Source organism: Convolutriloba macropyga, chromosome 9 (assembly GCF_964194025.1).
Source record: "Convolutriloba macropyga chromosome 9, txConMacr16.3, whole genome shotgun sequence".
Classification (NCBI taxonomy): domain Eukaryota; kingdom Metazoa; phylum Xenacoelomorpha; order Acoela; family Convolutidae; genus Convolutriloba; species Convolutriloba macropyga.
Genome location: NC_134476.1, coordinates 48,053,804 through 48,071,018, shown reverse-complemented (window position 1 = coordinate 48,071,018; position 17,215 = coordinate 48,053,804). Strand labels below are relative to the sequence as shown.

General features: G+C 36.5%; 1 protein-coding gene across 2 annotated transcripts in view; it reads right to left on the bottom strand.

Annotated features, from left to right (window-relative positions):
• Positions 1–12,547: 12,547 nt before the first annotated feature.
• The window catches only part of LOC142345814 (very long chain fatty acid elongase 2-like), a 493,465-nt gene continuing 488,797 nt past the window's right edge, over positions 12,548–17,215 (bottom strand). For both annotated transcript variants that reach the window (XM_075398188.1, XM_075398189.1), the window contains 2 exons: positions 16,076–16,240; positions 12,548–14,313 (listed from right to left, as the gene is read on the bottom strand). In XM_075398188.1, coding sequence (XP_075254303.1) covers positions 14,185–14,313; positions 16,076–16,240 — 294 coding nt within the window. In that variant the 3' untranslated portion in view covers positions 12,548–14,184. The remainder of the gene's footprint in view (positions 14,314–16,075; positions 16,241–17,215) is intronic.

The following is a 17,215-nucleotide window of genomic DNA, read 5'->3' as shown; positions in this document are numbered from 1 at the left end:
CCCAAACTAAATGAGCCTAATGAAGAAATCCAAATGGATTTCGCAGGACCAATTCCATACAAGAATAGCACACAAAACAATTACATCCTAATAACTGTAGACAGAGTATCACGTTTTCCGCACGCGGAAACATTCCATAACTGCGACACGGAAACAGCGATAGACTACTTAGAAAAATATTGCAGACTTCATGGAATTCCTAGATCTATAAGATGTGATCAGGCACAAGCCTTTAAGGCAAAAGAATTTGATATATTCTGTAAAAACAAAAACATAAAACTGATAGTCGCTCCAGCCGGAGACCACCGAGGAACAGGAATGGTCGAACGCCTAATACAAACGATCAAAAGACGTTTAGCCGTACTCGATATTGATCCCAACTGGAGCTCAGAAACTCTAAGCTCACGCCTAGCAAATATAATAGAAAACATCAGACTCATACCTAATAGAACTACAAAAATTACTCCATTCGAAGCGCATTTCGGCAGAAAGCCAAATACAGCACTATCAAACATGCTAACAAAACCAGCGATAAAAAACTTATCATATCATAAACTAAAAAGTCGTTGTTTAGACAAGCGAACACTCAAACACGATGTACTGTCACAAGAAGAGATGTGGAGACTAGATGGGAGGTCTGAGGACGAGCTCGACATACAGTATAAACAAGACAAAAACCCCACCTCCGCCCCACAGCAAATAGACTCGGACGATTCCGAAAACTTACCACTAAGCAGAAGCTCCCCAAGTAAGACATTTCCCTCAGAAATACATTTCTCCATTGGAGATAAAACAACTAAGATAGTATACAATAAGAAAAACGTCGCGCGTAAATCCATAGCGAGCAAAACTAAGGAACCAAGAAACACTTTAGCACCACAATGGGCTATAATCCCAGATGGAACTATAACTAACTACACACCACATACTATAACAATAGATACGCCACAAAGGAAAAACACAGTAATCCGCAAAAACGATATTGCAATAGCAACCGAAACTAAGCCAATACCCGAAAAACCAAGATTAATTCATATGGTGGCATGTAAAACGGTTGGAGAATATAAAAGAAATCAAGAAAAAATACGTAAATTCTGTTTAGACGAAGCCAAAAAGCAAAAAGCTACGAACCAACCACTAGGAACCAAAAGAACACGTGAAGCAATCAACAGTACCATCAACCCAGCGGAGCCTTCAAGTTCAACGGCCAACATCAACGAAGTACCTGGGTCAACAAAAACAAGAAACAAAGAATCCAATAAAACACCCGGATCTGCGAACAAGCCAACAAGCAACAAAGCCAACACAAAGCAGACCAAAATGAAACATACTCTAACCAAGAAAAACAACCCAAGAACAATATGGTCAAGAGACAAACTGTTACAAATCGCAACAAAGAACCAAAGACAACAACAATCTACAATCCCGAAAACTCCAAAAGGAGTCAGCAAAGCAAAGACCAAACACAGCACACCATTAGCCAATTTCAATGAACGAGCAAAGCAAGCTGCAATTCTAAACAGCAAAGAACAAATCTCCATACGGAGAAACACTACACCATTATCGGACACAGATACGTCTAATAGGTCATTCTTGATCTTCAACACCCCTGTACCACAACCAAAGTCTATAAAAATTTACAACGTCGAAGCCGAGCCCCACGACGAACGATCCTATGAAGTAATAACCAGCAACGATGCACAAGACTTCATGGAAACGAGTTCAATAAGCCCCAAAACGCAAAACAAACAAAGCATCATTGCGACAACAACATTAGACAACGAAGCGATCAACGATACTAATGCAAACACACCGGATATGACTTTTGCGATCTCAACAAAAAAGATTGACATAGCAACAGAGAAAATCTATGCATTCAACGCAAAGAAACAGGATAACATCACGTCAAACTCGATAAACGACAATCCATGCAAAGAACACCCGCAAATTATATTTCTAGATTCATCCACGTCTCCAAACCAAACCATGGATCTCTCGAACAACGTATCAGAACCAACTCCACACGAAACAAAGGATACGTCGGAAAGTAACCAAGGCCGTCCGGACCAAAACACGAGCGATTACACAAAAGACATAACAGAATCCACTCAGGAGACTGACATCAATCAACTCCAAGCGGAGAACACTTCACAACTTCAAATGCAACCAAGTACACTCTCTACTCAAACCAAGAACGAAGAAGCATTAAAGGAGACCTCTCCAGAACAACTCCAAGTGGAGAAAATATCCAGCCCAGCAAGCTCACTCATTTACAAAACCCCCCCATCCTCGCCTAACCCAGACTCAATATCAGACCTCAACGATGAGGACATCGCTATTTTAAACGAAATCGCTTAGTTCAGGATTTCTTTGTCAGAGGGGGAATGTGATACCGGTATAGCCGCATCATCTAAAACTCTACGCAACAAAGACTTAAAAGTATTTAGTATCGTATTTATAAACACTTATGATTATATAATTAATGCATTGTACATACTGTGTCTCCGAAAGGAGTTTATGTTAGTTGCTCATTTTCACGCCTGCGATTTGGCGGGTATTATAACGTGGTTTCAAGTTAACACATCTGCTAAGTGCAGACGATAAACAACTGTCATAACGAACAGTCGATTCGTGGCCGAATAAAGTGTTAAAGATAATTCTTTTCACAAAGTGATTCATAGATTCAAATTCACAATAGATCATTACAATCTATCATAGATATCCAAAAGCTTATAAAAGCATTCACTACTTAATTCATTCCATAGACTCCCTTCCAACTGGAGCTATCACGATCTTTAATAATTCAAGAACCAGACTTCCAGTCTCTCCATCCGGAGTTAGAAAGCAGTACAATACATATAAGAGTTGGTCAAACAACATTCGACAATACAACAGAGTCAATCTTCCAACGGGAATCCATTCGGCTTAACAATAATAATAATAGTAATAATAATAATAATAATAATAAAAATAATAATAGTATTAATAATAATAAGAATATTATTTTAAAAAGTTTTTTGATCCGTTTGAGGTAAAAAGCAGAATTAGATTTTTCTTTTTGAGCTAATTTTGCATTCTTATTCTTAAGAAAGTGGAAACTAAAAACTCTTCGTCAAATTTGGAAATACTTTTTCCGTGGTTGATATGGATTGAGAGATATATAATCTACTAGGCCCATCCTCGGTTAGGGCAAACGTTCTGTTTTAATTTGGTCAGATAAAAGAGGATCTACCCATCTGGAAAAACGGCTGTTGTAAGATTTGTGGATCGGTGTTCTTTCAAAATTGGAAGCAGAGATCGGTGGTCGGTTATTACTGAAAATTGTTTTCAATAAAGATAATTCTTAAAAAGTTCTAGAGACCAGACCACTCCAAGTAATTCTAGCTCATTAATACTGTAGCGTTCTTCCTTATTATTTGAAAATCTAGAAGCTATTGATATTGGCTTCTAACCCTTAACCGTCAGTTGTCCTAATGCTGTTCCGAGCCGGGAACGAGATGCATCGCATTTTATGCGTGTTTGGAGTTGCGGATTGTAGTGATTGTTCTCTGTATGATTTGCGATTCGTGTTTTAATAGCATTAAAATGTACAGTGTAATAATGGTTTAGGTCTATTAGGTTGATTTACGCAGTAAAGGTCCTAAAGGATGGCATAGTTGAGCTAGGTTAGGAATAATTTTACGAATATAAGGAACAAGACCAAGAAAAAAACGTAATTTTTAAGTATAGTAGGTAGTTGGGGTGTTATTAGTTGGTGATGTTTTAGATTCAAGTGGCAATTTTCCAGTTTGAGTAATGTCATATCCTAACCACGAAATCTTTTGTTTGGCGAAATGACGTTTGGGTAAATTTATGCAAAGATTACCTGCATCTAGTTTTTTAAGACAATTTGTTACAAGTTTAAAATGATATTCTTCAGAGACTTTACTTTCAATGAGGTTGATATTCAGGATGCAAAGTATTTTTGAGGCAGATGAGCGTATAGTCCATACCTTTGTGGAACTCGGCAGGCATATAAGTAATTCCATAAAAACAGGTTGTAAATCGATATGTGCCTGCCATGTCACCACTGACAAAATTGAAAAAACAGTGTCTACCAGATTCAGGATAAAAATTTAACCGGCTAGAAGCATATTTAAGGTCTATGATAGAAAAACAAAATTTTTCGGATGGTTCTGTGTTATAATCTGTAATAATTTGTGATATAGAGTCTAAAAGTGTTTCGATAATTGGCATTTGATACTTGTTTTTGTGTATAGATTTATTGAGGATTTTTAATCTAAAGCTAATTTTATAGTTTGGTCTCTTTTGACTGTAATAAAAACTCGAGAAATAACTTATTGATCAGAACAAATATCGACTTTTTCTATATGTCGTTCTTTAAATATTTTTAATTTCAGTGTTCAGTCTGTCTTGTAAATTAATAGGCACTCTTCTACCTTTTGGTGTTTTAGTTGAAACTGTTTGTGAGATTTCGCCTTTGCAATATGTTCTTTAGATCTGCCAATATGTGAGATAATTTGTTGAAATTGATTTGCTATGCGTGTTTTAAAGGACACTGAGTAGTGATATTGTTCATCATACTACCTTAAACGGGGTTTAAACTTTGGGTAGTTGATATGCCAAGGGCGTCAAACAGATCTCTACCAATGAGTCGATTCAGGTCGTCTCTAAATACAACAAATTCAGTGTCTTCAATTTGACAACCATTACTCTCTACTGGCGTCTGCATCATGCCGATGATGGGTATAGGTTCATTCGCAAAAGTTTTGAGTTCTTTAGGAGGCACCGTCGTCAACCACCGTGCGAGGGTGGAGTTGTTAATAACTTCAGTGGCAAGTGATTCATTTTAAATACTACATACACTCCCAGAGTCGATGGGGAGACCCACCTTTATGTTTCCAATTTGTAGAGTCGAGTCTTTCGCTTCAATTTGTAGGCTTTTACTTGCAATGCTGGCCACCATGTTGGAATCCGAGTTATCATCGTCTGATTCGCATTCTGGTTTTTAGTTGCAATTTAAAACAGCGTTGACAGAGTTATTGGTTGAAGTTTCATCAATAGAGTTCATAATGGCTCGGCATGGTTTGGATGAAAGAGATCTCATTTTGCGACACACACGAGAAAAATGTTTATGTAAACCACAATTATTACATGTTTTGCCTTTAGCAATACATTTGTCTCTATGATTCCTTGACCAAATGAGGCCACAATTTCGGCAAAATTGATTCGCCTGTCCAGTTGATGTTTGAGAATTTTTTAAGTGTAGTAGGTACTTGGCGTGTTATTAGTTGGTGATGTTTTAGATTCAAGTGGCAATTTTCCAGTTTGAGTAATGTCATATCCTAACCACGAAATCTTTTGTTTGGCGAAATGACGTTTGGGTAAATTTATGCAAAGATTACCTGCATCTAGTTTTTTAAGACAATTTGTTACAAGTGTAAAATGATATTCTTCAGAGACTTTACTTTCAATGAGGTTGACATCCAGGATGCAGAAAGTGTTTTTGAGGCCGATGAGCGTATAGTCCATGCCTTTGTGGAACTCGGCAGGCATATAAGTAATTCCATAAAAACAGGTTATAAATCGATATGTGCCTGCCATGTCACCACTGACAAAATTGAAAAAACAGTGTCTACCAGTTTCAGGATAAAAATTTAACTGGCTAGGGGCATATTTAAGGTCTATGATAGAGAAATAAAATTTTTCGGATGGTTCTGTGTTATAATCTAAAATAATTTGTGATATAGAGTCTATAAGTGTTTCGATAATTGGCATTTGATACTTGCTTTTGTGTATAGATTTATTGAGGATTTTAAATCTAAAGCTAATTTTATAGTTTGGTCTCTTTTGACTGTAATAAAAACTCGAGAAATAACTTATTGATCAGAACAAATATCGACTTTTTCTATATGTCGTTCTTTAAATATTTTTAATTTCAGTGTTCAGTCTGTCTTGTAAATTAATAGGCACTCTTCTACCTTTTGGTGTTTTAGTTGAAACTGTTTGTGAGATTTCGCCTTTGCAATATGTTCTTTAGATCTGCCAATATGTGAGATAATTTGTTGAAATTGATTTGCTATGCGTGTTTTAAAGGACACTGAGTAGTGATATTGTTCATCATACTACCTTAAACGGGGTTTAAACTTTGGGTAGTTGATATGCCAAGGGCGTCAAACAGATCTCTACCAATGAGTCGATTCAGGTCGTCTCTAAATACAACAAATTCAGTGTCTTCAATTTGACAACCATTACTCTCTACTGGCGTCTGCATCATGCCGATGATGGGTATAGGTTCATTCGCAAAAGTTTTGAGTTCTTTAGGAGGCACCGTCGTCAACCACCGTGCGAGGGTGGAGTTGTTAATAACTTCAGTGGCAAGTGATTCATTTTAAATACTACATACACTCCCAGAGTCGATGGGGAGACTCACCTTTATGTTTCCAATTTGTAGAGTCGAGTCTTTCGCTTCAATTTGTAGGCTTTTACTTGCAATGCTGGCCACCATGTTGGAATCCGAGTTATCATCGTCTGATTCGCATTCTGGTTTTTAGTTGCAATTTAAAACAGCGTTGACAGAGTTATTGGTTGAAGTTTCATCAATAGAGTTCATAATGGCTCGGCATAGTTTGGATGAAACAGATCTCATTTTGCGACACACACGAGAAAAATGTTTATGTAAACCACAATTATTACATGTTTTGCCTTTAGCAATACATTTGTCTCTATGATTCCTTGACCAAATGAGGCCACAATTTCGGCAAAATTGATTCGCCTGTCCAGTTGATGTTTGAGAATTTTTTAAGTGTAGTAGGTACTTGGCGTGTTATTAGTTGGTGATGTTTTAGATTCAAGTGGCAATTTTCCAGTTTGAGTAATGTCATATCCTAACCACGAAATCTTTTGTTTGGCGAAATGACGTTTGGGTAAATTTATGCAAAGATTACCTGCATCTAGTTTTTTAAGACAATTTGTTACAAGTTTAAAATGATATTCTTCAGAGACTTTACTTTCAATGAGGTTGACATCCAGGATGCAGAAAGTGTTTTTGAGGCCGATGAGCGTATAGTCCATGCCTTTGTGGAACTCGGCAGGCATATAAGTAATTCCATAAAAACAGGTTATAAATCGATATGTGCCTGCCATGTCACCACTGACAAAATTGAAAAAACAATGTCTACCAGTTTCAGGATAAAAATTTAACTGGCTAGGGGCATATTTAAGGTCTATGATAGAGAAATAAAGTTTTTCGGATGGTTCTGTGTTATAATCTAAAATAATTTGTGATATAGAGTCTATAAGTGTTTCAATAATTGGCATTTGATACTTGCTTTTGTGTATAGATTTATTGAGGATTTTAAATCTAAAGCTAATTTTATAGTTTGGTCTCTTTTGACTGTAATAAAAACTCGAGAAATAACTTATTGATCAGAACAAATATCGACTTTTTCTATATGTCGTTCTTTAAACATTTTTAATTTCAGTGTTCAGTCTGTCTTGTAAATTAATAGGCACTCTTCTACCTTTTGGTGTTTTAGTTGAAACTGTTTGTGAGATTTCGCCTTTGCAATATGTTCTTTAGATCTGCCAATATGTGAGATAATTTGTTGAAATTGATTTGCTATGCGTGTTTTAAAGGACACTGAGTAGTGATATTGTTCATCGTACTACCTTAAACGGGGTTTAAACTTTAGGTAGTTGATATGCCAAGGGCGTCAAACAGATCTCTACCAATGAGTCGATTCAGGTCGTCTCTAAATACAACAAATTCAGTGTCTTCAATTTGACAACCATTACTCTCTACTGGCGTCTGCATCATGCCGATGATGGGTATAGGTTCATTCGCAAAAGTTTTGAGTTCTTTAGGAGGCACCGTCGTCAACCACCGTGCGAGGGTGGAGTTGTTAATAACTTCAGTGGCAAGTGATTCATTTTAAATACTACATACACTCCCAGAGTCGATGGGGAGACCCACCTTTATGTTTCCAATTTGTAGAGTCGAGTCTTTCGCTTCAATTTGTAGGCTTTTACTTGCAATGCTGGCCACCATGTTGGAATCCGAGTTATCATCGTCTGATTCGCATTCTGGTTTTTAGTTGCAATTTAAAACAGCGTTGACAGAGTTATTGGTTGAAGTTTCATCAATAGAGTTCATAATGGCTCGGCATGGTTTGGATGAAACAGATCTCATTTTGCGACACACACGAGAAAAATGTTTATGTAAACCACAATTATTACATGTTTTGCCTTTAGCAATACATTTGTCTCTATGATTCCTTGACCAAATGAGGCCACAATTTCGGCAAAATTGATTCGCCTGTCCAGTTGATGTTTGAGAATTTTTTAAGTGTAGTAGGTACTTGGCGTGTTATTAGTTGGTGATGTTTTAGATTCAAGTGGCAATTTTCCAGTTTGAGTAATGTCATATCCTAACCACGAAATCTTTTGTTTGGCGAAATGACGTTTGGGTAAATTTATGCAAAGATTACCTGCATCTAGTTTTTTAAGACAATTTGTTACATGTTTAAAATGATATTCTTCAGAGACTTTACTTTCAATGAGGTTGACATCCAGGATGCAGAAAGTGTTTTTGAGGCCGATGAGCGTATAGTCCATGCCTTTGTGGAACTCGGCAGGCATATAAGTAATTCCATAAAAACAGGTTAAAAATCGATATGTGCCTGCCATGTCACCACTGACAAAATTGAAAAAACAGTGTCTACCAGTTTCAGGATAAAAATTTAACTGGCTAGGGGCATATTTAAGGTCTATGATAGAGAAATAAAATTTTTCGGATGGTTCTGTGTTATAATCTAAAATAATTTGTGATATAGAGTCTATAAGTGTTTCGATAATTGGCATTTGATACTTGCTTTTGTGTATAGATTTATTGAGGATTTTAAATCTAAAGCTAATTTTATAGTTTGGTCTCTTTTGACTGTAATAAAAACTCGAGAAATAAATTATTGATCAGAACAATTATTGAACAATTATAGGAGGCACCGTCGTCAACCACCGTGCGAGGGTGGAGTTGTTAATGACTTCAGTGGTAAGTGATTCATTTTAAATACTCTATACACTCCCAGAGTCGATGGGGAGATCCACCTTTATGTTTCCAATTTGTAGAGTCGAGTCTTTCGGTTCAATTTTTAAGGTTTTACTTGCAAAGCCGGCCACCATGTTGGAATCCGAGTTATCATAGTCTGATTCGCATTCTGGTTTTTAGTTTGAATTTAAAATAGCGTTGGCAGAGTTATTGGTTGAATTTTCATCAATAGAGTTCATATTGGGTCGGCATGGTTTGGATGAAACAGATCTCATTTTGCGACACACACGAGAAAAATGTTTTTGTAGACCACAATTATTACATGTTTTGCCTTTAGCAATACATTCGTCTCTATGATTCGCTGACCAAATGAGGCCACAATTTCGGCACAATTGATTCGCCTGTCGAGTTGACGTTTGAAAAATTTGTCGTTATTCTGAGTTACGAAGTTGACGTTATGATGTTATGGCGTTCACTTTTAAGGCAGGTTGACTATTGGAATTTTGTAGTTGATTCCGCTGACCAAGTTCAATATTAATGGCCAAACGTAATGCTTGGGCGGATTCGACTGTTTCTCTTTAAAACTTTCTCTGAATCTTAGGATTCTGCATTTTGGCTATGAAGAGGTCTATGATTAGATAATCTTCTTGGTTTCTAAGTTCGAAGTTTTCGGATAATTCTTGTAACTTGCCAAACAAATGTTTGATAGACCCTCTTTTTGACTGCTTTGTTGTTAGGCGCATGTACCTGTCAAAAATAACATTACGCGGACGAATGAAAACATGCTCCATGATTCTCTAGAGCTCTACAATATTCAACGTATCCATCTTGAGGTCCTGATTTCGGCTGCATAAAATTTTTGTTCTGTCCCAAGACTGAGGTACAACATAGAAACGGCTTTGCGATCTGCTTAGTTTCAAGGATTGTCACCATACATGACCCCTATTTCTATTTGTTGTCGGCAACGATTTTCCCAGTTCATTTTCAACTGTGCGTTTCACGCCAATCGGTCGCATTCCCATTGAGCAAATTATCCCTGTATTTTGTTTTCGCAGATAGGTTCTAAAGGAAATTGAACATTTTTAGGTTTAGGGTCAAGTGGATTGTCCAAATTTATGTTTTCTTTGACGAGGAGACCCTCTTTTTGACTGCTTTGTTGTTAGGCGCATGTACCTGTCAAAAATAACATTACGCGGACGAATGAAAACATGCTCCATGATTCTCTAGAGTTCTACAATATTCAACGTATCCATCTTGAGGTCCTGATTTCGGCTGCATAAAATTTTCCTTCTGTCCCAAGACTGAGGTACAACATAGGAACGGCTTTGCGATCTGCTTAGTTTCAAGGCTTGTCACCATACATGACCCCTATTTCTATTTTTTGTCGGCAGCGATTTTCCCAGTTCAATTTCAACTGTGCGTTTCACGCCAATCGGTCGCATTCCCATTGAGCAGAAGATCATTGTATTTTGTTTTCGCAGATCGGTTCTAAAGGAAATTGAACATTTTTAGGTTTAGAGTCAAGTGGAATGTCCAAATTTATGTTTTCTTTGACGAGGAGATCCAACTTCGCCTGTGTTTGCAATTTCTCCTTCATCAAAGCAGGGTCTGAGCTGATTCTTTCCCAAAAGGAATCGATAGTGAGGTCCGTTTTTGAGCAGCTGACTGCGGCATGTCGTAGACAATCAATATTGTGTAATCGATTTGAGATCCAAATCACTGTCGGATTTTCTGTTTTGCTATCTTGCGCGACAAGTGCACTTAATATAAATTTTAAATTGAATTCGCTTAGCGATTCGCCTATATTTCACTTATCCGTTCTACTTGATAAAAAATACGATCGTCAGATATTAAGTTAAATTGAGCAACTGATCGCACGATGCAAAGGAGAAGACTGGGAGCTGACTGAGTTTGGGTTGGTAAAAGCCACAATGTACTTGGACAATAAATTTCTCGATTCGGGAACGAGTGCAACAGTCTAAAATTTAAATGACTGAGGGTATTAACTGAACTTAAGATGACTTCTACTACATGTCCTTCAAGATTAGGTACAATCAATAAAAGAGTACATCGTATAGGAACTTTACTGCACTAAATTTAAATGACTTTACAACACGCATTATATCCAATAAAAACATATCTGTTATAAAACTTCTGTTTAACCGGGTTTCAATTTGTTTCATGGACGCATTGCATCAAGCAGGTTGGTACCCAACACTTGCGATCTAATTTCTTATATTGAGCACCAATTTTTGGAATCCACTTTGCACTTTGGAATTTGCCTCGTAATTCAACTGCAACGTCAATCAACAAGCAGTTAAATTTATAAATTACAGCATTATTACTTTCTCGCCAAAGGTTCCATTCTTCACATTTGACATTTTGCAAACCACTAGTTGATATAGTTTAACTTTCTTTATCCAGTTTGACAAAACTACTCCTAACTTTTTTACACCTTTGCCGGGCAAACACCTAATCAATTGAATTGTGTCCAGTGTGAACTATTAAACATTGTGCTTTAGTTGATAAGGCACAATTGTGGACAACGTTGTTCAGGTGTTCAATTGTTGACAATGGATATGAATGGATAGTCGCCTCATTACTAAGGTCGCTTTGACGAACTATTTAGTACGTGCTATCACAAATCAATAGTTGTTTCGTAAGGCGGGGAAAAACTTTGAGTTAAGTTGTCTATTTCAATTGGGAGTCGCTATAATATTGTCTGTTGTCTTCTCACTTATTAAATTTGATATCAATATGTCGTTTTGGCTGTTCAGGTTTTGAGTTTTTGACTGCGCTCGATTATAAAGTTCTTGTTGATGTCCCAAATCTTTTTTAAATTTCGTTTTCGAGGTTATTTTCCTCCTTTCTATTTGTTGCGCTATTTAGTGACTCCCTTCTTCGATTTCTTAGTTGTATTACTTCGTTAATCAGCTTTTTTGTCCATTTCAATAAACTTATAATAATGTCAGTCATCTTGATATTATATGCTTGAGTGCTTTAATTTTTAGTTACTAAAAAAACAGACCAACTGTTGTGCCGTTCAAAATATGGTCGTAGAGTTGCCAAGTTAAAAATGCTAGAGTTGAAACTAAAGCGTAGATTAGTAAATATAAAATGGATTGATCTCCAAGTGGCAATAGTATACCCAGCCAGTAACTATATTGTAGAGTTATATAGCCAATATGTTGCTCGTCGAAAAAATGAGTTTGTTCGGGAAAAATCCATGCAACCGACTTTCAACTTTTGAACAACACGGCTCGGCCTGAGTTTGATAATTTCTCGATGGCGATAATAAACATGTGGTAATATTCGTTAACCTCGAAGGGTTTGTTATTCAATATTATTGGAAAGTAGGTTTTCACTGGTTTCTTATCATTACCATTGCTGAGCAATTTCTATTTGGACAAATTTTACCGTAAAAATATCGATAAATTAGTCCTTCAATTACAGCAGGTTTTTTTGAGCATTGCCTATTTATGTTCTCTCTAGGAAAAAGGCTTCGATGAAGACAGCATATATTACAATTTTTTTCATTATCAAAACCAGCACGACACACAACTAAGTCATGCTAGCTTATTTATCATTCATCATAGCTCATTCACTTATCTAGTTACACAAATCTATTAAATACGCTGAAAATAGTAACAACTTCAAAAGTAAACAACTTGGTTGACTGTGTAAGAGAAAAAGAAACAACTATTTGTATGTAGACTGTCTATTTTTTACAACATACAACCATCTGAAGTCATCGCAGGTTAAAATATCATCATAATTTCGAGCTAGTTAGCATAAACTGGCTATTGTCAAGTCATGTTTAGTATATTATATGTATAATATACTGCACAAAACTAGTGCTTGGTTGCAAAGAATAGGTAGGTAAAAGGCGAGGTAAGGTTGCTTAGTTAATTATCTAAGGAAAGGGTTCAAGTGCATAAGGTACGTGCTATTCAACAACACACAAAAGAACAACAGTTCACAGAACTGCTTTTAATGGTGCTCGGATTATTGGCCGACAGCAACTTTAGCCGACAAGGGTTAACAATGAGAAGTTTAGCCGACAGCTTAATTCTAATTGGTTGAAAAATCTGATTGGTCAAACATCCGCCCATTACAATTGGTGTGCGGTGGGGTAGTCGGCTTAAATTCTCATTTCTAGTTGTCGGCTAAACCCAACGTCAGTCAAATGTTAGTTAATTGAAATAAGAGGAAGGAAACAATTGGCAGGAAAGAGAACAAAAGGATAGAAAATGATCAAACTAGGGAAAGAAGCATCACATCAACAGACTAGAAAATTTGCCCGAAACACGAATCTGTCCCACAAAGATGTCAAAAACCATCCCAAGAACCATTGGGATACGATGTAGTTATCGGTCAGGTGGGTAAGGGTTAGAAATTAGGTAGACTGAACGTAATCAGCGCCAACTAAATCACTGAATCTTTCAATAGTTTTCCTGGTAGTTTGCGGGTATTACAGATTCGTGAAAAATAGTATTGACAGCGAAATATTTGCAGTTAGTAGCATTATCAAAATTGTGAGAAGAAATTGTAGCCAAATTGCATCACTTTTATATCTAGAAGCATTTCCAAATCTAGCCATCAAAATTTTCAAAATCCTGAGATTTAAAGAAGCAGCAACAGAATGGCTCAAAAAATTTACATTACTACATAACTAACCATTCATATTTGCTCATTGGTGCTCATTGCAACGAAAATCATAAGAGCTAAAGATTTTTTTTTATAAAATGCAATAATTTCAGCAAAGCCTTCAGAGCTTGAGTGCAGTCATATATTAAAAGAACATGTCTAATTTGTCGCAAATCAACTATTTCAGCATTTCGTGCTCAAATTGGCATTTCTTACAAAAACTATTGAAGCCAAACATACAACGCGTGCTCAAATGAAATAGTAAAGATGATAATTAGGATGCAAGATAGAAATAGAAAGCTTTGTATGTACATTTACATTGCAGTTAAGCACAGTGATAGAAGTTCTAAACTGTTCACAGTATTGTACGATTCGATTCCCTGTAGAAGACTTTCAAACTTGGTTGGGGTTTCCTCCAAGGAACTCGAACAAATCCAAATGGTAGTGCGGCAATTGATATCAACTGAAAATTGGCGTGTTCTTTGCACACTTTAGTTCGCAGCCGCAGTGGCGCTTGCTCTAAGCCTGGGTGAGCTTCGTTTGCTCGGCGTCTCGACAACCGAAGATCCATTTTCGATCACTTGACTGCTTTCTACTGATTTTCCCTCAACTGTTGTGCCCTAAAACCGCAATACCACTCCAATTTATGGCTTTGGAAAAATCGAATTTGTAGCCGGATTTTAGTTTCCGAAAATCGAAATTTTTCTCAAAATACTATAAAATTTGATAAAAGTTTTAATTTCTAAAAACAAATCCTAAAAATAATTGATTGCTTTCCAAAATCTATGAACATAGCCGGAGAGCTGCGAAATAGGCCCGCGTGCCGCAGCATACAGAAAGAAACAGATACAGAAACAATTAGTAAAAGTTATCGATGTCGCCTTTTCATCGAGGACCTTTATTACACCTATGATTTTCTTTGTCCTTAAACTGATTCCAATCATAATTTTGGCGCAAAAATCGGTCTCTTGAGTGAGTAAGTCATATATGATCAAAATCTAACCACGCAAATGACCTAAAAACTTTTACTAGATAAGTGAGAAATGGCGTCACATTCGCAAATTCCATTAGTGAGGGGAACAAGTCATTCAGAAAAATTACTTTTCAGCTTTGCGGTGTGAACAAATGTAAAACGAAAGAGCGTCAGACGACGAAAAAAATAGCAGGAAAAGTCCTGGCACATTTCAAAGAACTTTCAATAACTAAACAAAAGCTAGACCTAGAACGAACGATGAATGGATTGGAAATACCATTTAGAAAAAAATCCGATCCAAAAAAACGAAACAACAAAACAAGCTATACTAAAAAGACTAAAAAGACACATCTCAAATACCCTTGGAGTCTAAGAAAAGACAGCTCTCCAATAAAATTCAAGTTTTTAATGTAAAAACCACGGACAGCGGAATATAGCTACACTCAGCATACAGCTTCTCGGCTATAATACCCAGTACCTAGTGAGAAGTCATTCAGAAAAATTGTCTTTTTCAGCGTTGCGGTGTGAACAGATGTAAAACGAAAAACGAGCGTTAGACGACTAAACAAAAAACAAAGCAGGGCAAGTGGGCAAGTCCTGACCCAATTCAACGAATTCTCAATGACAAAACAAAAACTAGACATAGAACGGACTATGGATGGATTGGGAAAACCATTTAGAAAAAAAGATCCAAAACCATTTAGAAAAAAGCAGGAAAAATCGATGTTCAAATGCCGCATGTGAACAAAAAGCCGAAACAGAAAAGCAAAAATTTTGTTTAAACACCGTTTTCTCATTCTACTTTAAAACTAGATAAAAAAATTAACACGGCAAAACCACTTGCTTTTTCACTCAACTTCATTTCGGCGTGACCAAAATTGTCACTTCAAATCGACCTGAAAAATGAAGAAAATGTGTGCACAGATCTTACATTATAGTCGGAAGAATTCCGTAAACGAATCAAAAACCATCACTGCCAAAAAACTACCCCGTCAAATAACCACTCATGAACATTTATTTAAAAAAAATGAAAGGTATATAAAACCAAGGATAAGTTCCTTCAAGGAAATGAGAGTATAGAAATGTTCGCAAAACAATAGAAGCTATAGTTCGCAACTAAAAAGACACTCCTCAAATACCCTTCGAGTCGTAAGAAAAAACACCCCCAATGCAATTCAATTTTTTTGAAATGTAAAAAAATACGAACACCACAATATAGCTACGCTCAGCTTACAGCTTCGCAGCTATAATAACCAGCACTTCTCAACTATATTTCCACATTATTGTTCGGACTACTGATATATTCATAATTTCATTATAAATAACTTAATTCACAATAAACGCACAGAATTTTCGATGATGCGAAAATACCAGACCAGCTTGACTACCCTTGAAGTGAAGTGACTGACCTGTTGTGTCTTTTTCTTCTGATTGTAAGACTTGGTGTAGAAGTCTGAGAAGAGCCAGAACATGGATACATTGTAGAAGAAGAGGATGAGGAGGTAGTGTCTGGGGAAGCCACACCCAATGAACAGACCCAGGATACTGTGTGCCAAGATCAGGGTAAACTGCGTCTGAAACACAAATTATATCAACAGCTAAATATCCTATATTGAGTGCTCATAAATATAAGTCAAATGGAGAATTAGCACTGTCTGCAGGGCACCAAATTTTTAGAAGAATATTTATACACTGGATACCCAGTTCAAAAAAGTTGCAAAATTTTTCATAAATGGAAATCATATAAGCTAATGGGCGCGTAATAGAACAACATTATTATATTTTTAATGCCGAGAATCAGCAACATAGCCAGCAGATTGCCAGAAAATAGCCGCGATAGCTTCGTAGACCTGCAGCCTCAAAAAGATAAAAAGAAACAGACCCAAAAAAACTTTTTAAATGTTATATTTTGATTAAGAATCTGTTTAACTTATTGCTACTTCTATCAGATGCCCTTAAATACCCTTCATTTAGAGTGACCCGCACTCATTTGACCTTATCTCCTTGAATTGTAGAAACGAACATAGCCGGCAGATTGCCGGAAAATAGCCGCCGTTGACGCGCTTGATTCATATCGGGATTGAAACAGAAAAAGAAAAAAGAGGAGTTAAATTGACCGAATTTTTGTCTATTTTTTTTCAGTGTCAAAAAAGCTCTAATTCGGTGTGCAGTTTCAGCTGGATTCTAAAACTATACTTAATTCAGCTTCTAAACTGAAAGCCAATCAGCTCAATACTAATCTCAGCTAGCAAACACTCTAATGAACTTCGATAACCTAATTCTCAATGACCGGGCTTTATCGATTTATCCCGTCTCTTTTGATTTTGCTCTTTTGACCTTGACTGTATTTACTATCTTGAGTAATTCATTGAGTAAATGGATTTAAAAATCATTCAGTGGAAACAGTGAGTGAGGTAAGTCAGAAGTCAAACGTGAAAGTAGTGACTTATGTAAAACTAAAAACGTGATCAAAAGGTAAAGCGATAGTAAGACAAGTCATGACGTACAACTCAAAAAATTTTCTTTGACTACACAAAAAATAGATCTAG